This window comes from Aethina tumida, chromosome 4, assembly GCF_024364675.1.
Source record: "Aethina tumida isolate Nest 87 chromosome 4, icAetTumi1.1, whole genome shotgun sequence".
Taxonomy (NCBI): Eukaryota; Metazoa; Arthropoda; class Insecta; order Coleoptera; family Nitidulidae; genus Aethina; species Aethina tumida.
This window is the reverse complement of record NC_065438.1, coordinates 29,669,424-29,692,208: the sequence shown is the minus strand read 5'-3', so window position 1 is coordinate 29,692,208 and position 22,785 is coordinate 29,669,424. Positions and strand designations below refer to the sequence as shown.

Genomic DNA, 22,785 nt, shown 5'->3' with positions numbered 1-22,785 from the left:
CGCCATCTGTGCGTGTCTCTCGCAACAACAAAATTTTGAATTAAAACTCTGATGACGTTCCATATAATTGATTTTAATTATATGTACTGAACACGACCACCGAAAATGCCCCAATATTCGCCGGAATGGCTGCAAAAAATCCGTTGCAACGTAAGAACGTTCCGTCAGCACAATGAACAATAATTCTCTATTTAATTTTGCAGCGCAACGCGTACGAACCGGACAAAAATACGTATCGCAAGAATCTGAAGATGCTGTACTCGAAAAACGAGTATTCGCCAGGTGTAAAAGTGCACGACTGGGCCAACGCCGCCAATTTCAGAGAGTACCGCGCAAAGAATCCCCTCGAACCGGGGAAATTCGATTTGTTGGCTTCGCACTTCGATCATTTCGGAAACGAACCCGTTAAATACGTGACAGAGTCCAATGCCGAATTCACTTGGAAAGTGATCAAACCGCAATCGGATCCGCACAAGAAGATGACAAATATTTGTTCGTACAGAGAGTAAGTCTGTCCGGCTCCACAAACTTATCGAATTACAATATAACTTGTAGCGAAGACGCTGTAAACGAGGCAGGCAACGTGTCGAAGGAATGCGTCAACGATTATTGCACTACGATGCAATCGAGTTTTATGCCGCCGTATCCGTACGTCATGCCAAGGGTACACCAAACGAATATCTATCAATTACTTATCATATATCCGTCCGTTTCTGTTTTGCAGATCGCGATGGCCAAGACGCCGTACTATCTCAACAGAAGAATGGTTCAACCGATACAGACGAGTCCGTTTAAATTCTACGACGAGGAAGCCCTGTGGCACGTGTGCAAGCTGCAAAAGTACAAAGGCGAGAGAGAGATTTCGTACATTCCGTGGCTGGGCAAGTACACCGATGGAAGTAAATAGAGATTAAGAAAAAAATATATATTAAAAATTCATGTCTACAAATCATACATGTATATAATGGAGATGGAACGAACCGATTAAAGCCATAAAACTTATAAACTATTATTACGGTGGTACAATATAATAATTTTATGTAATGTAATGTAATTTTTGAGCTTAAATTTTTTGCTTCAGTTTCAGTAGCGTACCTAAATCTTCTACCAAATACAATATACACGAGAACGGACAGAGCTACTGAATCATCGAATACATTTTAATATCTAAGTATCTAACTCACACTACAAACATAACTTGAACAAAAATACAATTATGTAATTAAAAAACAATGATTAAAGCAACGCAAACAATAAATAGTAAATAAAAAATCATAACAAACATTTAACTCAATCAATAATGTGTGTAACGTGGAACCAAAAAACGGGAGACAAATTTCTAACAACCGACAATAATTAATGACAGTTCAGTCTGAAGAAAATAAAGTGTGATTCTCAACAACGATCGATATAATTGTATATGAATATACTCAAGGCATTTTGGGGGTGGGGGGAACAAGTTTCGCTCGAAACGATGCTCACGTCGTCCCATTCATTTAGAGTTTAAAGTTGAACAAATACATTCAAAAATGTTAATGTACTAAAATATCGTTTTCGTATAAAACATTAACAGTCCAAGAATAATACAGAGAAAAAGTAGTAACAGTTCAATAACATTATGTAAAAATATCTTCAGTCTATATACGACGCCTATTATCAGATTACATAACTCAAATGAAAACTAACGGAAATAGAAGTGCATGCCGAAAATTTGTAGCCGAGATAAATTACATCGAAAACAATGAAACACAAATCCAGACTAATTCTACCCAAATTATTACTACGCAATTTTGAATTTTTTCATGAGAATTTGAAATCAAGTCATAAGGTCACCATAGGCAACTGGGGTTTCAAGCTCCTTAAGTTTGTTTGTTCGCTTGGCGACAATACGAACGTGCAGTTTTACAGTGAATTTATTGTTATTGTTATTGTGTGACTGGGCCAAGACGAGACGAAACTTGTTGTGCGAGTCAACAGTGATTCCCTAATAATTATAATAATTGTAATAATAATTAACGCCTAATTTTTGCACACATTCGTCCCGTCCCAGCCCGACCAATAAATAGTAATTCGTCATTCAAAAATAACACATTTGATATCTTTGAAAAAGTATTTTTTGTACTATTAACTCAACGTTTACACGTTCGAAACACCGCCGAAAGAACGTATCGTAAAAGTTTGTTCAGTGGAAGCGTTTCCTCTTGAAACTCTTCCCTTTTGATTTCTGCTTCTGTTTCCTCTTTCCTCCGGCCGTTCGGTTTCCAAAGTCCGTGACCTCCTCACCCAACGAACCTAGAGTGGTCAACTGACGTCGTTTGTGCTTTTCCGCCTTGCTGACCGGCAGCCTCGTCATGTACTCCTCTTCGTATTCCTGTCGTTCTTGTTGTTGTTTCGTGATCATTTGTTGCGCCCTGTTTCCTTGTGTTATTTCGAGTGGCGTGTCCAAATATTCCTCGCGGAGATCCTGCATTATGCTCGAGGACAACGCCCGTTTTTTGCTTCTCTCCTGCATCTTCTTGTTTCTTTCCAGGGCCGTTTCATCTCCTGCCAAACAACATCGACAACATCATACTCAGTTGTGCATTGTGTACGTTACAAATGAAACAAACAAACCTGTGTAGTGGACGGCGGACATCTTGGGCGGCACATAAACTCCGGACTTGGATTTGGATGATTTCTCCTGAGTGTCTTCATCACTGTCTTCTCCTCCTTCTTCGCTGTCACTTTGATCATCCAATTGAGCCATGAGATTGTCAGGATTGGCTTTAAAACTCGTCGCATCTCCGCTAGTCCCTCCGACTGCCGATTTGACCAGTTTATCGATCTGATATTTTAACTTGTGATCGATCGGTCTCACTTTCTCCAACACAGTTCTGATCTCGATCAACCTGTCTATACACGGATCGCACTCGATTCGTTCCCCGGAGCATTTCCTCAAAACCACGTACATCAGATTGATGAGATAACTCAACAGCATGTTGTACTTCATTTCGAGAAAGCTCAATCCCTGATCTGTGGACAGTTCACCGTTTCGCACCTTCTGAATCATGTTGTCCACGAGTGTTGCCACATGTTGTGCACTTATGTTCATTTCGCTGAGCAAATTCAACGCTTGCGGTAGGTCTACGTGACCCATGCTTATATCAGGGGCCTAAAAAATTTCTTTCTGTTAAACGATACACAACGAAGTGAGTTGAAGAGAATCTTCAAAAATATTTTGACGATATAAACAAAACAATCGTCGAATTTAAGGTTAGAACGTTAAATTAACACGATTCCAACGATGGGAAAGGTTAGAAAACACGGAACACAATCGCGAGCATCGAGATGAAATATGGGCTCCATTTGCATAAAAATCTGTTCGCCATCTTTCATAGGGAAAAAATCAGGGGTAGTTTTTACAAGTGCAAACTCCGCTATAACTCACTTATTTCACTGGTTTTTCTCTCAACGAATCGGTAAAAACTCACCTGCACCATTTTATAATGAGATTTCCTTAAGATTAAGGCGCATAACTTGCGATTCGTCGATGAAAAACGGAACCGCACGTGGACGTGAACTTTTATAATTCAGAAGCTTTTTTGATGAACGATATCGGCGCGAAGGGTGGGGATGCGAGAAAGGGGAACGAAGTGTGGACGAGGGGAGCGGTGCGGGGGACGCGGAACAAGCTCACCCCGACAAAAAATGCGCGCCAACTTTCAATAATCATTTTTTCTACTGGTGCTATATAAAAACAAGTTGGTTTCTATCCGAAAATGAAAGGCAACGCAAAGGTGCATCATATATCTGTTTATTTCGCATGACGTATCAAAACAATGTTAAAAACTTGAGTAGTTAGGAGTTGTCACAAAAAATGAAACATTCATATTTATTATAAATAAGTACATATATATAAGTTTGAGTTTATTTTAAGAATGATAAAAAATACGTTAAGTAAATTGGCAATAAAAATTTCAAAAATAAAAAGGAAAAACAATAATAGAAAGGAATAAAATCGAACAAATAACAAGTCTTACATACAAAATAACATTCCATTTAAAGTACAATAATTGACTAACCAGATTAAAATATTTTTTTTTTTCTATGAAATCACTACTTCAGTACAGCCCTAATTTATACACAGCAAATATTTTCTGTCACAAAAACAAAAAGAAGAAGAGAACACGACGTTTCTTCTGAATACACGTAGAAATATATAATGTGTGGTTAATTTTATCCCATTAAATGGACACACACGGTGTGATTCGGGATTACATGTACTGAATTGGAACATGAATGCAACAAACGCATGGCAAACGTTGGCAAAATCCAATCAAGACTCGTACAACAGCCTCTGATAATGGGGAAACACCTCCCAAGTGGGCACGTGCAATCCAAACTCGAGAGCCACCAAAACCGCAAACTCTGCCGACACCAACTCTTTGCGGTTCAATCTGAACACCGTTTCGGTTTTCTCAAACAAAATTCTCAACGCATCACCTTTTACGTCGTTCAGTTTGGCGCTCAACAATAAACTCGCTCCTGCACACAATTTCCTGTTCTGTTTGTTGATCAGTCCTCTGAGGATCAGCTTTTCAAAGTAGACGTACGCTTGTGCGACAGTCAGCAGGTCGATGTTGCATTCCGTTTTCGCGATCTTGCGCATCTCTCTTTTCAGACTGTAACAGAAAAGCAAAAACAACGATTAAGCGACCTTACGTCTCCGATTTCACTCATCTCCTAACCTCCTGAGTTTGCTGAGGGTGAGCTGAATGTGTGGGAACTTGACGCGGAACTTGTCGTTGATTTCCTTCTTCAGATCGGACGGCCTCACGTAGTCGATGACCGAAGTCATGTACGAAGTGAATGTCAGGAGAGTGCGATGCTTGCCCGCAATCAGTTCGGGATCGTCCAACAGATTCGGATGGTACACGAAACCGGTGGTGGTGGACGAGGTCGAGGTTGAGGCAGCGGTGCACGGTTCGTCTTTGGCGAAATCCGCCGTCGCCGCCGCCACCGACGCCGGTGGCGAATGGGCGGCCACTACGTGGGCGGTCGCTCTTTGGGCGCCCTGATCGTACGAAAAGCACCTAAACGAACGCATCTCATTAGTCCTATTGCTTCCACGACCGTCATAATCATCACTATTATTATTATTATTATTATTATTATTATTATTATATAAACCATTCACATTTACTATGATAATAATTACAGGATTACTTTGACCAATTCAAACGTGAATAGTTTCAAGTGGTCCACTAAAAATTCAACATGCATTTCGTACCATAATCCCCTAATTTGTTACACGCTGCGATGCAAAACATATCATTATCATTTCGAATAGTGTACATTTTTTGAAAAGCAAACGACACTTGTCAATAACAATATGTTGTTGTTGTTGTTGTTGTTGTGTATTGCATTAAAACGAGTGTTAGTTAGTTAACTATCGTGCTCCGATTCGTTAGTCTGTTGTTGTGTCTGTTAGTTATCCTAAAAAGCTGCAGCTACATATGTATGTACTTTAATGCATTTACCATTTATATTTTGGCTGCCAAGTTATAACTTTTGTCCTGCAAAATGCAAAAAACGCCGTAGATAAGTAATTATGACATGGATTAAGCAAAGTCGAACAATGCTCTACTGTCAAGAAGCATTTAAGCGAAAGACACGTCGAATACGATGAGATGAATCAGCATCGATAGGAGAATGATGGATCACATGGACAATGCCAAAATGATTGATTGTACCTGGCAATGACGTGATGGGGTCGCGCCGAAGTCGGAGCGGGTTCTGTCGGATCGTCGATCGTGTTGATCCTACGTTCCCTGAAATCCTTCGGGTTTTTGCTGGGTATCAGGAGATACGCGTACGAAACTTCCTGCAAAACGATCGAATCATGAGCCGGTGCGGAGGAGGGCGCGAATCGGTGGTTCCTTACTTGTCCGTCGGGTCCACGTTCGATGCCCAAAGAGTCGAAAGCGTCCAAACCGTCTCCGATCGACGACAGCGGTCTCGTCCCGGACGTCGTTCTTTTGCGGTTCCCCTCCTTCTTCCATTCCGTCCTGCCACAGAACCGACACAGAACCGATTATAGAGAGAATGCGAGAACGCTCATCAACTCATCAAGTGTACCTTGCGTTCTTCCTGTACGGAATCACCGAACAGACGAGGAAGGGCACGTTCCTGGACGTGACCATGACGATCCTCTCGTCCCTGAACTTGTGCTGGGACGTCGGTCTGAACACTCTGATCTCCCTCTTGACCGCCTCCGGGATCGTGGCCGGACTGGGGGAGGCTTTCGACCGCGAACCCATCCCTATAATGGGGCCGAGACTCTCGCAGCTGCTCCCGTAGAGCGGCCGGTCCGTTTCGCTCGAGATGGAGTTTTGGTGGCGGTGAGTCCTCTTCGGTCCGGCCACCTTCGACGACAGACTGCGTCGGTGTTCGAATTCGCTGCCCGACGTGCCGCTTCTGCAATTTCATATTAGTTTTAAATTTGGAGGTCGTCGAATTCCCATGAGAACACTTGTTTTCCTTTTCCTTAAAATTTAAGAGAACAAACACATGTTCACAAATGTGTACTGCAAAAAATTGTTTGTTATTCGTGATTTTCGCCGTTAATGACGTTATTAACATAAAAATTGTCAATTGTGATAGATAACAAAGTGCCAAGACCGATGATAATATAAATAAATAAAGGAAGAAATGTGTCAAGTAATGAAAAACTTTATCGTTCGATTATTGATAATTTGCATTACTGAAGCGGTAAGGAAGTTTTAATCGAATTTTTTTAAAATTCTTTCTAATCTCTATGCACTTTTCCTGCGATAAATCGTTTTACTTATCTCTTGGAAGAAATTAATCGTACGCAGTGTTACGCAACAATCCGAATTTCTTAACATGTAATTTCAACATAAAATTCGAATGTTTAAACATCTGTTTTTGGTGTCAGTGACAAAAAGCGAAAATTCAACTGAGATGGGAAATTTAGCACTGGTTTTGGTAACCACGATTAACATCTCGTGTATGGTATGTACGCATTAAATTCCATTCGAATCTACAAATAGAAAAGGCATAAATTTAAGTGTAATCAAATTAGTTAGAAATAAAAATAAAATCGATTGCCAAACATTGTTCGGATGGACAGTGGGATTCTCGTTTGGAGCAACCAACAGACCTTTCCCTAAAAGTAATTGTCCTCTGCACATCTTCAAAGGTACCCTTGATGGGGGTGATGACACTCTCGGAATCCGAACTGAGGGAATGCACATCGTTCGAATTGGAATTGTATTTGGGCACTCGTTTCTTCGGATTGAAGATTCGTTTCTCCCTCGGAAAAATATGTTCGGAATCGCTAAAACAGTCGTCCTGACCGTCAGACTCCTCCGTCACCGTCATCTGCGTGACGTTCGCTTTGTTGATGGCCCCATTGCGGGGCAGAAGAGCGAGAGTCGTATCTCTGTAGCTCCCGTCGAGGGAGATGTTCGAAAGGAAGGTGACGGCGGCCAAACGGCGACGTGACCGGTTTCTCTTAAGCGAATTTGCCATCAATGTCGTTGTCGTAATTAATGATGATGTTGTTGTTGTTGTTGTTGTTGTTGTTGTTGTTGTTGTTGCTGCTGCTGCTGCTGCTGTTGCTGCTGTTATTGTTATTGTTGTTGTTGTTGTTGTTGTTGTCGTCGTCGTGTTTCGGTGTTATGTCACTGACAGTACGTTTTCCACATAGTCCTTTTATCACACATGTCGTCGACACTGTAGGAAGAGGCGAGAGGACGTATGTAAAACTCGATGCTGTTGAGGAGGAATAATATCAGCGATCTGCACATTGTCAATCCTCGGGTCGAGCTCCAAACCGAAACTGTCTCTCTCTCTCCCTCTCTTTTCGATGAGTCGCTACTCCCAGTCCAAAACAGTCATTCCACAATCGAAACGACGGATCGACTGAAACACACAGGGACAGGGACAGGGACGACACCGCGCAACACTCTGCGACAACTCGATCTTTGCTCGCAGATCTGCCACCGTTACATAATCGGAAATCACCAGATTCTTACTAGAACTAGACACTATTAGGTTGTTGACACTGACGTTTGACGTTTCGATAGGTTATGTTGTCGTTTTTTATGTTACGATGGAAATTTCCGTTCGAGTTGCCGCATCTACGATCTAAATTTGTCCTTTGTGTATCTGCTGTTTACTCAAGGTAAACGTTAAACGAAATGTTGACTATTGAATTGATGCTACATAATGTATGGGTGTCAAATCGCCGTCAAATTTTCGTTTGATTGTTTAATTAAAAGTCGCGGTGGATGATTTAAAAGTTGTGACAACATCGCACCGACTTATAAGCTTAAATTATACATAAATATGTGTCCTAATTAGAGCACTCGAGATATTTTTATATCTCGCTTATCGAATTAAATCCTTTGTTGTTTAATCGCATTTACAATAGAACAGTAAGTAACTTTTGTGCCAGTTGGTGGGAATAGATGCGGTTAAAATGCCAGGTCCAAAAAACACCACGAATCTACTGAAGCAACTGCGAGGATTAATGCAAAATGTTTCGTACGTGAACGAATCTATCCAAGCATACATCGTACCATCATCGGACGCTCATGGCAGCGAGTATTTGGCCGAATGCGACGAACACAGGGCTTTCATCAGCGGCTTCACCGGATCCGCCGGCACTGCCATCATTACCGAGAAGGAAGCTCTATTATGGACGGACGGGAGATATTATTTGCAGGCGTCCGAACAGCTGGACGAGAATTGGACTCTGATGAAGGAGGGATTACCCACGACGCCCACTCAAGGTACTCGATACTCAATTAATTCAGTTATCAACGTTCATTGTTAACGGATTCAATTTATTTATTGCGTTTGTTGTGTCAGGGACGTGGTTGTCGAAGAACCTGCCGTCCGGATCTCGCGTGGCAGTGGATCCGAAAGTCTACGCTCACAGCACGTTCATCAATCTGCAAAAACAGTTGGAAACCATGGGTCAGAAACTGACTCCCGTCAATCAAAACTTGATCGATTTAATTTGGACCGATCGTCCGTGCAGACCTGCCAACCCCGTCAAACCTCTCCCTTTGAAATACACCGGCAAATCGGTTGGGGATAAGTTTGCGGCGGTGCTGAAGGAGATGAAAGAGAAGAACGCCAAATTCCTGGTGTTGAGCAAGTTGGACGAGATTGCGTGGTTTTTGAACCTGAGAGGAGCCGACATCACGTACAATCCCGTCTTCTTTTCCTACGTCATTGTCACCGACACGTCCTACATCCTGTTTATCAATCCCAATCAGTACAACGATTCGGTGGAGAAGCACCTGGTTGCCGAAAGCGGCGACATCGCTTTCCAAGTGGAGAATTACGACAAGATCGAATCGTTCTTGGCACAAGCGGTGAAAAACCTCAGCAACGGTTTCGTGTGGTTATCGGACGGCGCTCCCTACAGTCTCACCAGTCTGGTGCCCAGCAAGAATCTGCTCACCGAAATCACTCCCATTCAACTGATGAAAGCCGTCAAAAACAAGGCGGAAAGCGACGGTATGCGTAACGCACACATCAAAGATGCCGCTGCGCTGTGTTGCTATTTCGCGTGGCTCGAAGAACAAATAACCAACGGACAGTCGGTCACCGAGATTTCCGGTGCCCAACGTCTGGAACAGTTCCGGAGTCAGCAGCAGGACTTTGTGGGGCCGAGTTTCGAGACGATCAGTTCGTCGGGTGCTCACGGTGCCATCATTCATTACGCTCCCAAACCGGAAACGGACGTCGCGATAAACGCCAGTTCCGTTTATCTGTGCGATTCGGGCGGTCAATATTTGGACGGCACCACCGACGTCACCAGAACGATGCATTTGGGAACGCCTACCGACTTTGAAAAGGAAGCGTACACGCGCGTCCTCAAAGGTCAGCTTAAATTGGGCGCCGCCGTTTTCCCAACTAAAATCAAAGGGAACCATCTGGACAGTCTGGCCCGCGAATTCCTGTGGGAGGTCGGTTTGGATTATGGGCACGGAACGGGACACGGAATAGGGGCGTACCTGAACGTGCACGAAGGTCCGATGGGCATTTCGTGGCGTCACATTCAAGACGATCCCGGTTTGGAATGCGGCATGTTCCTGTCCAACGAACCGGGCTTTTACCAGGACGGACAGTTTGGAGTGCGCATCGAAGACATTGTGGAAATCGTGCCCGCAAAAACGACGCACAATTTCAACGACCGCGGCTATTTGACGTTCGACACGATCACGCTGGTGCCGAAACAGACCAAGATGATCAAGACGGAGATGCTGACGGACAAGGAGATCAAACAGCTGAATGACTACCATCAGAAGTGCAGAGACGTTGTCGGACCCTTGTTGGAGCAACAGGGACAAGTGAGCGCCAAAAAGTGGCTCTGGAAAGAGACCGAACCTATTTCCAAATGAACACAAACAACGCGGCCGTCTATGGTCGTTCTATAAAAAACAATCTTGTACATCATTATCAATTTTATATTAGTTAGTTATTCATTAATTACAAGAGAAATATATGATCATTGAATTTGCATTTATTTAGTCCCTTTCTTCTTTTTCTTGACGGCATCGTTCCTCGAAGGAACCGCAATTACAGGTTCAGATTTCGGTTTATCGACACCCGTTTCCAGTTTACCAAATTTTTGCACGAGCTTTCCTTCCACCAAAGTTTTGGCGCACAACAGAAACACCTCGTAGAACTCGAGGAAGCACAACTTGTACTCCATGTTGACGATGAGATCTTTCTTCTTGATCAAAGGACAGACAGTTGTCAGACATTGAACCACACGTCGCGGTCGTAAAAAGCGTAACGCGTTCAACGTGTTTCTGAAATCGTCTTCTTTCATCAACGGATCCTTAATCTGCGGCCTCTCTCCCAACTTCAGGTCGACTGCAAACATTTTCCAACAGTTAAACATCAGTAAACAACACACAATCAATTCAGTTTTACTGATCAAATAGTCCAAGGTGTGGTCGAAAGGAAAAGCATTCAGTCCATTGACGGGCGGTTTCTCGTACGAGTCCGCGGACGTTTCGTCGAAGAGGGGACAATAGCAAGAAGGTTCGGTCGCTTTCTTGACACAGACCTTGTTTAAAAATTGTTTCGCCGTATGTGCTTCTCCCACGCACAAATATAACGCATACACCCTGTAAATGGGTACCAAATCTCTGTACTCTCTTAACGCGATACCTACGAACAAACATGTTTTCAAATTTACTCGTTATTCATCTTCAAAAGACACCTGTTGGATTCGCAATTTTAACCAACACTTCGTTGTGCAGAAACGCTTTGAATATCGATGCACAAATCGGTCCGCGAGGAACAACAGATTGCAAAAGACCGACCTTGTAAAAATGACAGGCCAAAGCGAAAACGATTTGTATAAACTGCCAAAAATAAATCGGTTCGAACGGATCGTGCGGATCTTCAATCAGCAAATCCGGATTTTGGGCGAGAAATTTGTCGATTTCGATCAGTGATTTGCCTCCCCGATAAATCTCGACGTCCCTCAACAACTGCCACAGAAACAGACGGATGAGCAACACGTCCATTTCTTCAAAGTCTTCGTCGGTTGCGATGGTTGCGTATTTTCTGTACAACTCTCTCAAATGATTCATGTTTTGACACACGGAATTTCTTAGCATATCCTTCTCCACCGATCTCATGTAGGCCCTCTGTGATTCGGAAACGTCCGAAAGTTTCGATGTTCGACTGAAAATGAAAAATAAAAAAGTGACAACAATAATGTAATCTATATGTTTTTGACACTTTTGCAGTTTCAGAAGGTTGTAGCCGGTAATTTTGTCGATATAATAATCTAGGTTGACGTCTTGAGGACTGGCATGTATGGAGAGGTCGAGTGGTACATTCTGCTCAATGTGAACCATCGATTTTTTAACCACAGAGGCACCAAAGTCTGCATCCTGATCCAAAACCACTCCAGTCATGCTGAACTTCCTAATCTATAATTTTAGCGTACCAATGAAACAAGCCAAAGAGAATTAGCAACTGGTACTAATGTACTACTAAACTTTTGGTTGATCTCCTTGATCAGATCCGGACCGGCACCGTCCTTATTGGTCTTCTCGTTCGAACGGCGACCGAGCACCGGATTAGCGCTGGAGCTCTTTTGATTCTGCGATGCCGGTTTGTCGTTCAGAAACAAAGCCAACCTCTCCACCCGTTGCCCCAACTTGGAGATCATAACTCCCGGACCATGTTTCAAGTTGTTCACCCATATTCCGGCCATCCTCGCGCCGGTTTCGCTGCCGAAATTCATTTCCCCTGCTCCGTGCCTCATGCCCTTTTCCCAACTGCCTTTGTAATAGTTCAACACGGGCACGACGAGACGCGTGTTCAAATACGTGTTCCACGTGTATTCTCCGTAACCGTGGGGCACACCGTCACTCCACTCTCCTTTGTAATACTACACGTTTAGGAGATATTAATTAATGTTTCGTTTGTTACAATTAAAAGAGAGTGTTACGTCGTTGTTCGAATACAACATCGTTCCTTTTCCCGACCTCAGTCCTTCCTTCCAATTTCCTTTGTACTTCCCTCCATCTTTGTAGCTCCTAAATCCGTATCCGTGTCGGAAGTTATTTGACCACATACCCTCGTAAAAATTGTCAGGTTCGTGCAACAGCCAACCGCGTCCTGAAATGATGTTTAGTCGTTTGAATAAAGAATGGAGGGATGAAAGAACGTGCGACATTACCATGTTTCTTACCGTCACTCCAGTTACCGCTGTAAATCATTTTGGTACCGGTAACGTTTAACGTGCCGAATCCGTGAAACTCGCCCCGCCAAAAGTTACCGAGATAAACGGACATATCCGGCAAACACATTTTTCCCATTCCGCATGGAAATCCCTCACAAAATTGCCCTTTATACTGAGAACCATCGTTCCATGTAAACAGACCTTTGCCGTGCATCAGACCGTTTTTTATTTTACCGGTGTATTTGTTGCCGTTAGTGAATTCCAATTTCTCTCCACTTACCAAGGTTGAGTCCTCTTTGTCGCTCTCCGAGTTTCCTAATTATTTTATTCATCATCATTGTCGAAATAATAAAAATAATAATAATAATAATATCTATATATGTACTTATGATAGAATTGTCGAAGCTTTTTCTCGAGTCCTTGCTCAATCGGATGGAGTCGATAGTCTCTTCGTTGGTTGGTATCGGAATGATCATGGACTCCTCCATTAAAAATTTAAAACTAACCGCTCCGGCAGCGATAGTTTCGGTTTCATGCTCCATCATTTCTCTGCCCATCATAGTTATATCGATGCTCGGGCGCACTTCGCGACTTTTTATGATCGTTTCGAACATGGCAAAGAAAAACGCATCAGTAAATTCTTTTCTGGTTTGAATAGAAGGTGCTTCGACTTCTGACTTGTCCGAAATGCATTCGTTGTTTGTTGGATTTTTCGAAACGAGCGATTCGTGCGATCTTCCTTTTTGCTTGGACATTTTTCTTTGGAAGATTATTTTCTAATACGTCTAATTAGTGACAAACTGTCAATTTGATAAGTCACGAGATTCATATTCAGATTTCAGATGATAAATTTATTGCAGATTTAACAATTTAAAATGTATATTGGTACATTTGAACTATTTTCAAATATTATCCATTTCAACTACAACGACCGCAGTAGATATAGGTATACATGTCAACAAACATCTAAAGAATTTTGTAGGTTAGGTTGGACTTGTTTGTTAGAAATTTTACAAAGAAAAGATGGGTGTCACTGTTTTACATCAATTCCCGGTGGATAACAGAACGGGGCCGGCGACAATAGAATTACTACAGAAACGTATTGTGGCGCTGGGCGCGGTGCAACAGGGTCAGTTCTTGGTCGACTGCGAGACGTTCACATCGGTACCACAGTTGGGTCATCAGCGAACGGTACACGTTCTACACAATTCTGAACAGCCGGCCACGGTGTTCTCGCTGTTGGACACGGGTACCAAAACAATTCCGTTGGCCACAGACGGATTATTTGATTTACTCATGATGAAAATGAGCAGTTTCTATACGTCGAAAAAACAAACGAAGGCAGAATCGAAAGGACCGCGTTACGAAATTGGAGATTTTTGTGTGAAATTGGGCACAGTGACGGTCAGCGCCAATTTCAAAGGCGTACTGGTTGAAGTAGAGTATCGCCCTTGTATCGTGCCGGGAATGTGTTGGGAATTAATGCGAGAATTTTTACAAGGCTTTTTGGGATCATCAGTGCCGAACACTCCTCCAGTCTATTTGCAAAGTAAAATGCAAGATGTTTATTCACCTATTGACACCATTCATCAGTATTTAGAACACTTTACAATATTTAGAAAAAGTGTCGCAGGATTAAGACCATAAATGTTAATTAATTAAAGTAATTTTAAGTTTTTAATATATGTTTTGTACACACTTTGTTTATTATTTTGTGACATCTACATCGGCAACTCTGTCAACACAAAACCTATAAATTTATGCGAAAATATTTTAGTTAGGTTAGGTAATTGTCTATTGAAGAAATCTGTGTTATAAAAAAAAAATTAAATTATTCATTAAATATCAGAACAGATTAATATCAATCTGAGGCCTAAATGTTGTGAAAAAGACAACTTATATATAGATATACAGAAACATTTTAAATGATTGCATAATTAGTGTCAATTAAAAGTTTATAGAGAATAAATAGTTTTAGAAAATAGTGGTGTTTTATTCAACCTATATACAAATATATAATATAAGTATAAAATAAATGGATTGACGAATTTTGACAGTTTGGTATTGTGAAAGTGCTCATATTAGAAAGTATTGAAGATATTCTCCTCTCTTTTCCTCGCACAATAATAACATACGTATTCCATCCAACACAGGATGTTGTTATTCAATAGGGTTATGTGCGATGATTCTCGATAAACCATAGTGATAAAGCACTTATTCTTTCTAAACTATTCATCCTCGTTAAATCCTTGAAACAATAAATAATACTGTGATTGAAACAATAAATTTTATTAGTTCCTAACCTAGATTTATTCATAGTGGTTATCAAGATGAGTTCGGACAAAAAAATACGGGTTGGATCACGAAAAAGTGAAGTATGTTGAGAAAAATATTTTTAAAAGTATCCCTTTTTTCTATTCCAACGTTATTTCAGTTAGCTTTAATTCAAACCAGACATGTGATATCACTGCTCAAGGATTTGCATCCGGACAAAGATTTTGAGATTGGTAAGTTATGAGAGGAACTTTGTGCTTTATTTGTCTGAAAAATCGTTTTCCAGTTACAATGAACACTCTGGGAGATAAAGTACTCGATATTCCTTTGCCAAAGATTGGTGAAAAGTCGTTGTTTACTAAAGAATTGGAAACAGCCTTGATTACAGGAAGTGTTGATTTTGTTGTGCATTCTTTGAAAGACTTACCAACCACTTTGCCATCTGGAATGGCCATTGGTGCAGTACTGACCAGGTTTGTATATTTTTTCTGTTATTGTACACCTTTTATGAGGTAGCATGCACGCATATTTGTTTCATGTGTTTTTAGAGAAGACCCCCAAGATGCATTAGTGTTACAAAAAGACTTGAAAACTGCAACTCTCTCTACATTACCAGAAGGAAGTATAATTGGAACGTCCAGTTTAAGGAGAACGGCGCAATTGGCAAGGAAATATCCACATTTGAAAGTGGAAAATATAAGAGGAAACCTGAACACCAGGCTGAAAAAACTGGACGATTTGGGCAAATATCAGGCCATTATTCTAGCTGCAGCAGGTTTAGTGAGGATGGGATGGAATAAAAGAATCACAAAGGTAGAATTTGAAAATGTCGGTGATTTTCAATCGAGTATTTATATACGATTTATTGTGGTTTAGGTAATCACGTCGGAAGAGATTATGTATGCGGTGGGACAAGGAGCTTTGGCGGTGGAATGTCGCGAAAACGATCAGGAAACGTTGAAACTTCTGGCGCCGCTGTACGATCTACACACCGCGTTGCGCGTCATCGCGGAGCGCAGCTTCATGAGAACGTTGGGCGGCGGGTGTTCCGCCCCCGTGGCCGTCACCTCCGCTTTGACCAACGTCAAGGGCATAGAATACAGATTATCGTTGAAGGGGGGCGTCTGGTCTTTGGACGGCACGGAGGAGGTCAAGGACCACGGCGATTGTTCTCTGCATCTGAAGGATCTGAAGAGGTGCGCCACATGCCCGTTCAATAACAGAGCCATGACGACGAGCATCGAGGACATCGAATGTCTGAAGGAATGTGTGAAATGTCCAAACAGTCCGATCAGCGAGAATCCGTCGAAAAAAGCGCGTTACGAAGTGCCGAGTGAGGTATTGAAGAACGATCCGCACGAAAAGTGTCCGGTGCAGATGCCGATCGGAGCCGATTTTATGGGCAAATGTCCATACTTGGAGGCCGGAATGGTTCACGCTGAGGGGAAGTGTCCCGTTAACGGCAGCATCGAAGGTGCCGCCGCCCTTCCGGACAAGAGCCAATGTCCGTTCATGATGAGGAACGGCAAGATAGAGGTTCCGCAATTGGCCGAAAAGTCGCAGTCGTTGCAGGAGAGCGACAACCTGTTTTGCGGTCTGGTCTCGCACAAAGACGCCTCGTTGGAAACGTTCAGAAGTGCGTTGTTGTTGGGCAAAAGTTTGGCGCAGAAACTGACGGAGAAGGGCGCCGTCGAGATCATGACGAAAGCGCAAGCGGTCATCCATTCTTCTATTCCTACTTCTAGTTGATTTCGTTGATGTACATTATCACATGTAGCATATTGTTTTTGTTGAGGTGGTTGTTGTAATTTTATGGCAAATGTTGGTTTTATAGACATTATATACACTAATTGAAACTTGTTTTTGATTGATAGGCATATTTTATATTGTAATTTATCTGTCTGTTTTGAATTAATAAAACTATTAAACACATTAAGATGATATTTATTTAAGCCTGTTCTCAGAAATTGAAAGATTGTGGCTCTTTAAGGAAGTATTTCGTCCGCATTACATAAACGAGTCAGATAAACGTAGACAGACGGAATGAAAATAATTGTTAAGAAATTGGTAAGATTCAATGACACAATTTAGTTTATCTTCGGGCAAAAGAATTTTTGCGGAATCATTGGGAATAATTCGCGGCTCCCGCACCCACGAGATAAATACGTGCACGAGTCGACTATCACGTTTCAGCCGAATGAACTCGATTCATTTTTAGAAATTCCGAGTGGAAAAATTGGCAATCACGACGCGTGAAGCAGACGACGCAGCACGTGACGAAAACATTGCTGCTTCCCTGTCACGGTGCACCCTCAGGGGTGACGTCGGCGTGGAAATAGAGGCGGGCGGGAAGCGCGCGGAAACATTCAAATGAGTAAAACTGGTTTGATAATGGCAGGCAGCATGAATGAATGAACTTGACTCTTTCGGCGTGGAGTAAACGAAACGATAAAAGTGGCGAATCGATCGTAGTAGCGCAATCTCCATGCGTCGCGCGTCGAGGCCACAAAATTGGAGGTTTCCCCACGAATAGCGCACAGACAGAAACAAGCGGCGCGACCAACACGTTTCCGTCCTCCTGCGAAACAGTGCCAATTCCTTTACATAACCTACAACACAAATGAACCAGTGAGTAACAATCACCGATTTTCATATTCGACTCGACGCGTTTATGCAATTCATTCATTCGGGTGTGCGACTTTCATTTATTCCTTTGGAAAAGAGGCGGCGAGTGAGTGTTTGTTTGCCCTTTAGAAAAGTCAAAAGTGTCAAATAGATCGCACCGGTCGTAAATGCGTGCGAGTCTCTCCGTATCATCACATCATCATCTGTGTGCAGAATGACGCATCTCTCGACTATTTCCTGATCTGAGCGGCACTCTTAATAAATTCGTGACGCGACCTTCGAATCAGATGATTCTGTGATTTTGTGGTGTTTTACGATTTTTGCGTAATATTAACACTTTTATGTCCTTCAAATCCACCAATTAACAGAATGTTAATTGCAGTTTGTACTTTTTTATCGCCTCACTTTCATTTAGTTAAGTAAACCTAATTAAATTGGTCGATTGATGAAGAGCAGCTTAACGTTTTCCGAATAGTGCTGTTGTGCATTTATTTTTAGTTCAGGTCATGGACTCCTTACCTGTTGCAAGACACATGCCAATCGAACTGATTCGATTTATTTTTACGTTGCACATTATTTTAACAACAATAATAAATAGCGCGATCAAACTATTCGACCGACCCTTCTCATTCTATTATTGCACGTTGCGATTATCTTTTTAGATAACATTGTATCCTTCGATTTTATCTACATTCCGCTGAAACGACTTTAAATAAAGATTGAGGCAGTGGCGATAAAAATTAAGCATGTAATGTAGTCAACGTGTTATCTTAAACGAATAGAATTTAACGATTACACTCAAATTAAAAATTCAATAAATGAGATTGAATGTTTCCACGTTTTTTGTGATAAAATCTCAACAAGGTCGAATCAAGTCTCGTCGTGACGCGCCAAAACCAACAAACAAACTCCGTAAACATCGACAGATTTGAGAAGATAATTTTCACAGGGAAAACTCTTTTAATTAGATGAATGTGCGTTCGATTCAACAAAAGTGTCACTTTTAGATGGTTTATGCAAAATTGATGAAGCCTCACGTGATTCCGGGTGATAAAAATACAATTGGCAAAAATTCAAAACTCAACACTTTTTATTAACTCTATAAATTTATCCTTGAAAAATTAGGCTCAAGAATTCTTCCGTCTCATTTATTTAGTAATTAGTAAGTATGTACATGTATATTTTGAAATAATCGATTATTGATTTGCAGGAATTAACAGAGAAAAATGGCATCGAAATTTAGGAAATTGGCGGTGGGCGGTATAGCGGGCGCAGTGGGCGCAGGAATCGCAACTTATGCCTTATTAAACGACGGCAAAAAAGTAAGTCAAAATGTGTTTCGAAGCGTATTTAGTTTTAACTGGTTTCGTCGTCACGTGATTTTTATTGTTGATTCGAGGCGTGAACGTGTGTATTTGTAAACTGTGGATTATTTTTGGTATATTTTTCTGTCTCTGTTTTTTGTGCTCGTTATCAATAAATTTCGGAAAAGTTTCGCACTCATAAAATCGAATTAAAATTGGTTAATTAGTCTGGCGATAATTTGCTGTGATCGTTACAAAGTTTATTATAAATAACATTACATAAGAGTTTCTCATAACAACAATAAACAATTACGTAGTCGAATCTCGTGCGTACAACACTTTGGATCAAATCTTCAAATCAATTTTTTTATGTACGCCAATAATTAAATCATGATAATCGTATTGTTTTATTTTGTCAAAAATGTGTTGTCCTTTTCTGGTCAATTGATCAGGTTTATCTGGGAGGTTTATTGGTTCGAGGATGAGGTTTGTAGACAACGACGAGAATAATTAGTCGTTTTGATGTTTGACAGCCACAAAATAGTTTGACAATTTGTTGATCGATGTTTTGTGCAGTGGGCCACGGTGAGCGCATCGACAGCGACACCCCGACGTCTGAAGCGCCAACTACCGACGCGTGAGGAACAAATACAGTCGCTGCAAACGGAAGCGTTCGATGTGGTGATAGTGGGCGGCGGAGCGACCGGATCGGGATGCGCCCTCGACGCCCAGACGCGCGGCCTCAAAACCGCCCTGATCGAAGCCGACGACTTCGCATCGGGCACGTCCAGTCGGAGCACCAAGTTGATTCACGGGGGCGTCCGTTATCTGCAGAAGGCGATTATGCAACTGGACATTGAGCAGTACAGAATGGTGAAGGAAGCGTTGCACGAACGCGCCAGCATGTTGGAGTCGGCGCCCCATCTGGCGCATCCCTTGCCCATCATGCTGCCCGTTTATCAGTGAGTGATGGAGTCTTCTCACAATCGGTCTCGATCCGTTCTGAAACGATACTTTTCAGGTGGTGGCAGGTTCCGTATTATTGGTTCGGCATCAAGATGTACGACTTGGTGGCCGGTTCGAAAACAGTCAAGAGTTCCTATTTGCTGTCGAAGAAGAACGCCTTGGAATTGTTCCCCATGTTGCGAGGAGACAAACTTTGCGGCGCCATTGTTTATTATGACGGTAAATAGATATCGGATCGGATTCCACCACAATCTATCTATCTATCTGATTGACATCGACTTTCAGGTCAGCAAGACGACGCCAGAATGAATCTGGCCATCGCCATGACGGCCGCCCGACACGGAGCCACCGTGGTGAACCACGTGTCCGTAACGGAACTGCTCAAAGAGAAACAATCGGACGGGAAAATGAAAATCTGCGGAGTCCGAGTCAAGGACGAGATGACGGGGAAGACGTGGACGGTGCCGGCGAAATGCGTCATCAACGCCACCGGACCGTTTACCGACAGTATTAGGAAAATGGACAATCCCGACGTGAAGGAGATCTGCTGTCCGAGCAGCGGCGTCCACATCACTTTGCCGGGATACTACAGTCCCGAACAGATGGGTCTCCTGGATCCGTCGACCAGCGACGGCAGAGTAATCTTCTTTTTGCCGTGGCAGAGACACACGATTGCCGGCACGACCGATTTGCCGTGCGACGTTACCCACAATCCGAAACCGACCGAAGACGAAATCCAGTTCATCCTCGAAGAAGTCAAGAACTATCTCAATCCAGACGTCGAAGGTGAGGAACCTCATCATCAGCACAACACAACACAACACAACACAACACAACTCAACACAAAACATGATCGACAATCAACAAATCAATCGTTTCGTTTCAGTTCGCCGCGGGGACGTTCTGTCGGCGTGGAGCGGCATCCGGCCGTTGGTCTCGGACCCGAACAAACCGGACACGCAATCGTTGGCTCGCAACCACATCGTCCACATCAGCGACTCCAACCTGGTGACGATCGCCGGTGGCAAATGGACGACGTACAGATCGATGGCGGAGGAAACGATCGACGCTGCGATCAAAGGTTGCAACCTCAAACCGGTACACGAGAAGAGCCAAACTGACGGTCTCTTGTTGGAGGGGGCACACGAATGGACTCCCACCATGTACATCCGCTTGGTGCAGGACTTTGGACTGGAATGTGAAGTCGCACAACACTTGGCCAAAAGTTACGGCGATAGGGCTTTCACCGTTGCCAAAATGGCCGCACTCACCGGTAACCGAATCTGATTTCCATCACTCGTTTCATCTTTTGAACAAATGGCTCTTTCTCTTCAGGCAAACGTTGGCCCATCATCGGCAAGAAACTGCATCCGGAATTCCCCTACATCGACGCCGAAGTCAGATATGGAGTTAGGGAATACGCGATGACAGCCATCGACATGATCGCCCGCAGAGTCAGGTTGGCCTTCTTGAACGTGCAGGCAGCTCAGGAAGCGCTTCCCGACATCATCAACATCATGGCCGAAGAGTTGGGATGGTCAGAGGGTATGTTTGTTTCCTTCCAAATGTGCGGACAATTAATGATAAATACGTCGTTCAGATGAGAAGAAGAAACAGACCCAGTTGGCGACGGAGTTCTTGCACAACGAAATGGGTCAAAACGTGAACAGGGCGAGCAGAGACAAGATCCCCATCAATTTGAGCAAAGAAGAAATCCAGCTTTACATCAAACGTTTCCAATTCATCGACAAAGACCGCAAAGGTTACGTGTCCATCAACGACATCAGGAGGAGTCTGAAAGTAAGTGCGAGTCTCGTACGTACAATAAATATATATACAAGTCTGTGTTGGCCGCAAATAATAATTACGAATTGGTGGAGAGTCAGAGTCTAATAAAATTTTCACGCAGTCTTTGGGCATCAAACTGACAGACGACGAAATCCATTCGCTGCTCTCAGACATTGATCTAACGTACAACGGCCAGATGGAACTGTCCGATTATTTACACGTGAGTCTTTTACCGTACTATTAATTAAAAAGCTCTTTTCTCTTACAGCAACAGGGCGAGGAAGTGGCAGGCGAAGAACTGCACGAGATTCTGCGCGAGATCGACACCAACATGAACGGCCAAGTCGAACTCGATGAATATCTGCAGGTTTGGCATTGTTCAATGTTGTGTGCACAATGATCCCGACTTCTTATTATTATTAATCTTCTTTCGCTGCTTTCCATTTTGTTTTTGCCTTTCTAGTTTTTTGCACAGGACTCTAATTTGCGAACTTACTGTTTTTGCATGAATTTTTCGAGCGTCGAGAGTCGGATTCTCATCTAAATTATCTTATATTATTATTATTATTATTATATAGCTGCCGTTACTTGTGAGAACTAATATGTGTGTTTTGTTGCGTTTTAGATGATGTCTGCCATCAAGTCGGGCCACGTGACATACTCGCGGTTTGCGCGAATGGCGGAACTCGAGGAGTTCAAGCACGAAAAGGAGATGCTCAAAAAGAAGATTTCCGTCGACAGGAGCGGAGGCGGTTTATAAGTGTGAACATCGAAATATCCTTCGTTTTCTTCTTCTCATCCCGTCATGTATAAAGTACATTTCATCACTTTTTTATGATCGCACACATTTTCCTATCGCGATGAAGAACGTCGTCGACGACTCTCAGGAACATTTTCCAAGTTGGGTGTGATTTCATTTTATTTCTTGTTGTAGATTTAAAATAATAAATTAAACTTAAGTTATTGTTGTTAATCGTGTGTGTTTTAATTCGCAACACATATTCATCAAGAAGAGCAGTAAAATGGCAGTAAAAAGCTCACAATCACCATGATTATCCTTTATTTTTATTAAAAGCATTATCAATAACCATAACACAA

The 22,785-nt window shown here is 42.5% G+C and overlaps 8 protein-coding genes across 13 annotated transcripts; 5 read left to right on the top strand and 3 right to left on the bottom strand.

Moving 5' to 3' along the window:
* Positions 1-16: 16 nt before the first annotated feature.
* Positions 17-1,044, top strand: LOC109607393 (uncharacterized). Its single transcript, XM_020023881.2, has 4 exons — positions 17-150; positions 204-505; positions 556-664; positions 725-1,044. The coding sequence occupies exons 1-4, from the start codon at positions 106-108 to the stop codon at positions 905-907; spliced, it is 639 nt and encodes a 212-aa protein (XP_019879440.1). The 5' UTR covers positions 17-105; the 3' UTR covers positions 908-1,044.
* On the bottom strand, positions 911-3,627 carry LOC109603067 (neuroguidin). Its single transcript, XM_020019523.2, has 3 exons — positions 3,471-3,627; positions 2,614-3,151; positions 911-2,544 (listed from the first exon to the last, which is right to left on the bottom strand). The coding sequence occupies exons 1-3, from the start codon at positions 3,477-3,479 to the stop codon at positions 2,183-2,185; spliced, it is 909 nt and encodes a 302-aa protein (XP_019875082.1). The 5' UTR covers positions 3,480-3,627; the 3' UTR covers positions 911-2,182.
* Positions 3,628-3,773: 146 nt separating this feature from the next.
* Positions 3,774-7,951, bottom strand: LOC109604881 (CDK5 and ABL1 enzyme substrate 1). Of its 2 annotated transcripts, XM_020021427.2 has the most exons (7): positions 7,163-7,951; positions 6,118-6,456; positions 5,924-6,047; positions 5,733-5,863; positions 5,520-5,555; positions 4,728-5,072; positions 3,774-4,661 (listed from the first exon to the last, which is right to left on the bottom strand). In XM_020021427.2, the coding sequence occupies exons 1-7, from the start codon at positions 7,531-7,533 to the stop codon at positions 4,316-4,318; spliced, it is 1,692 nt and encodes a 563-aa protein (XP_019876986.1). In that variant the 5' UTR covers positions 7,534-7,951; the 3' UTR covers positions 3,774-4,315. The 2 variants fall into 2 exon arrangements, with proteins under 2 accessions (XP_019876986.1, XP_019876987.1); XM_020021428.2 differs by lacking the exon at positions 5,520-5,555 and having other exon boundaries at positions 7,163-7,949.
* A 129-nt stretch (positions 7,952-8,080) lies between these two features.
* LOC109603060 (xaa-Pro aminopeptidase ApepP) lies at positions 8,081-10,540 on the top strand. The gene is made up of 3 exons (XM_020019511.2): positions 8,081-8,188; positions 8,462-8,798; positions 8,878-10,540. The coding sequence occupies exons 2-3, from the start codon at positions 8,486-8,488 to the stop codon at positions 10,419-10,421; spliced, it is 1,857 nt and encodes a 618-aa protein (XP_019875070.1). The 5' UTR covers positions 8,081-8,188; positions 8,462-8,485; the 3' UTR covers positions 10,422-10,540.
* On the bottom strand, positions 10,467-13,627 carry LOC109603039 (radial spoke head 10 homolog B). Of its 2 annotated transcripts, none has more exons than XM_049966969.1 (7): positions 13,116-13,627; positions 12,740-13,045; positions 12,497-12,666; positions 12,042-12,436; positions 11,252-11,721; positions 10,960-11,199; positions 10,467-10,899 (listed from the first exon to the last, which is right to left on the bottom strand). In XM_049966969.1, exons 1-7 carry the CDS (start codon positions 13,483-13,485, stop codon positions 10,544-10,546), a joined length of 2,307 nt encoding a protein of 768 aa, XP_049822926.1. In that variant the 5' UTR covers positions 13,486-13,627; the 3' UTR covers positions 10,467-10,543. The 2 variants fall into 2 exon arrangements, with proteins under 2 accessions (XP_049822926.1, XP_049822925.1); XM_049966968.1 differs by having other exon boundaries at positions 12,728-13,045; positions 13,116-13,626.
* Positions 13,628-13,685: 58 nt separating this feature from the next.
* LOC109603056 (mediator of RNA polymerase II transcription subunit 20) lies at positions 13,686-14,428 on the top strand. Its single transcript, XM_020019507.2, has one exon. It carries the CDS (start codon positions 13,754-13,756, stop codon positions 14,375-14,377), a length of 624 nt encoding a protein of 207 aa, XP_019875066.1. The 5' UTR covers positions 13,686-13,753; the 3' UTR covers positions 14,378-14,428.
* Positions 14,429-14,779: 351 nt separating this feature from the next.
* On the top strand, positions 14,780-16,936 carry LOC109603050 (porphobilinogen deaminase). The gene is made up of 5 exons (XM_020019500.2): positions 14,780-15,105; positions 15,165-15,237; positions 15,291-15,477; positions 15,553-15,817; positions 15,881-16,936. Exons 1-5 carry the CDS (start codon positions 15,061-15,063, stop codon positions 16,751-16,753), a joined length of 1,443 nt encoding a protein of 480 aa, XP_019875059.1. The 5' UTR covers positions 14,780-15,060; the 3' UTR covers positions 16,754-16,936.
* Positions 16,937-17,338: 402 nt separating this feature from the next.
* Positions 17,339-22,660, top strand: LOC109603065 (glycerol-3-phosphate dehydrogenase, mitochondrial). 4 transcript variants are annotated; one of them, XM_020019520.2, is made up of 11 exons: positions 17,339-17,632; positions 18,840-18,951; positions 19,510-19,895; positions 19,955-20,118; positions 20,185-20,685; positions 20,786-21,172; positions 21,235-21,444; positions 21,500-21,699; positions 21,809-21,907; positions 21,956-22,054; positions 22,313-22,660. In XM_020019520.2, exons 2-11 carry the CDS (start codon positions 18,856-18,858, stop codon positions 22,445-22,447), a joined length of 2,277 nt encoding a protein of 758 aa, XP_019875079.2. In that variant the 5' UTR covers positions 17,339-17,632; positions 18,840-18,855; the 3' UTR covers positions 22,448-22,660. The 4 variants fall into 4 exon arrangements, with proteins under 4 accessions (XP_019875079.2, XP_019875075.2, XP_019875078.2 ...); XM_020019516.2 differs by lacking the exon at positions 21,809-21,907 and having other exon boundaries at positions 17,343-17,632; XM_020019519.2 differs by lacking the exon at positions 21,956-22,054 and having other exon boundaries at positions 17,344-17,632.
* The last annotated feature ends 125 nt before the right edge of the window (positions 22,661-22,785 follow it).

Coding starts and splice junctions, on each gene's coding strand:
- LOC109603039 (XM_049966968.1), bottom strand. CDS start 13,485: ATGTCCAAGCAAAAAGGAAGATCGCACGAATCGCTCGTTTCGAAAAAT. Junction 11,722..12,041: donor ATCAAGGAGATCAACCAAAA/GTTTAGTAGTAC, acceptor TTTCATTTTCAG/TCGAACATCGAAACTTTCGG. Junction 10,900..10,959: donor CACCTTGGACTATTTGATCA/GTAAAACTGAAT, acceptor AAATGTTTGCAG/TCGACCTGAAGTTGGGAGAG.
- LOC109607393 (XM_020023881.2), top strand. CDS start 106: ATGCCCCAATATTCGCCGGAATGGCTGCAAAAAATCCGTTGCAAC. Junction 506..555: donor AATATTTGTTCGTACAGAGA/GTAAGTCTGTCC, acceptor TATAACTTGTAG/CGAAGACGCTGTAAACGAGG. Junction 665..724: donor ATCCGTACGTCATGCCAAGG/GTACACCAAACG, acceptor TCTGTTTTGCAG/ATCGCGATGGCCAAGACGCC.
- LOC109603050 (XM_020019500.2), top strand. CDS start 15,061: ATGAGTTCGGACAAAAAAATACGGGTTGGATCACGAAAAAGTGAA. Junction 15,106..15,164: donor TTGGATCACGAAAAAGTGAA/GTATGTTGAGAA, acceptor ACGTTATTTCAG/TTAGCTTTAATTCAAACCAG. Junction 15,478..15,552: donor ATTGGTGCAGTACTGACCAG/GTTTGTATATTT, acceptor ATGTGTTTTTAG/AGAAGACCCCCAAGATGCAT.
- LOC109603067 (XM_020019523.2), bottom strand. Junction 2,545..2,613: donor GTCCGCCGTCCACTACACAG/GTTTGTTTGTTT, acceptor GTTGTTTGGCAG/GAGATGAAACGGCCCTGGAA.
- LOC109603060 (XM_020019511.2), top strand. CDS start 8,486: ATGCCAGGTCCAAAAAACACCACGAATCTACTGAAGCAACTGCGAGGA. Junction 8,799..8,877: donor ACCCACGACGCCCACTCAAG/GTACTCGATACT, acceptor TTGTTGTGTCAG/GGACGTGGTTGTCGAAGAAC.
- LOC109603065 (XM_020019520.2), top strand. CDS start 18,856: ATGGCATCGAAATTTAGGAAATTGGCGGTGGGCGGTATAGCGGGCGCA. Junction 20,119..20,184: donor CGCCATTGTTTATTATGACG/GTAAATAGATAT, acceptor ATCGACTTTCAG/GTCAGCAAGACGACGCCAGA. Junction 21,700..21,808: donor ACATCAGGAGGAGTCTGAAA/GTAAGTGCGAGT, acceptor ATTTTCACGCAG/TCTTTGGGCATCAAACTGAC.
- LOC109603056 (XM_020019507.2), top strand. CDS start 13,754: ATGGGTGTCACTGTTTTACATCAATTCCCGGTGGATAACAGAACGGGG.
- LOC109604881 (XM_020021427.2), bottom strand. CDS start 7,533: ATGGCAAATTCGCTTAAGAGAAACCGGTCACGTCGCCGTTTGGCCGCC. Junction 5,864..5,923: donor AACGTGGACCCGACGGACAA/GTAAGGAACCAC, acceptor ATCGTTTTGCAG/GAAGTTTCGTACGCGTATCT. Junction 5,073..5,519: donor TGGCAGCCAAAATATAAATG/GTAAATGCATTA, acceptor GCGTTCGTTTAG/GTGCTTTTCGTACGATCAGG.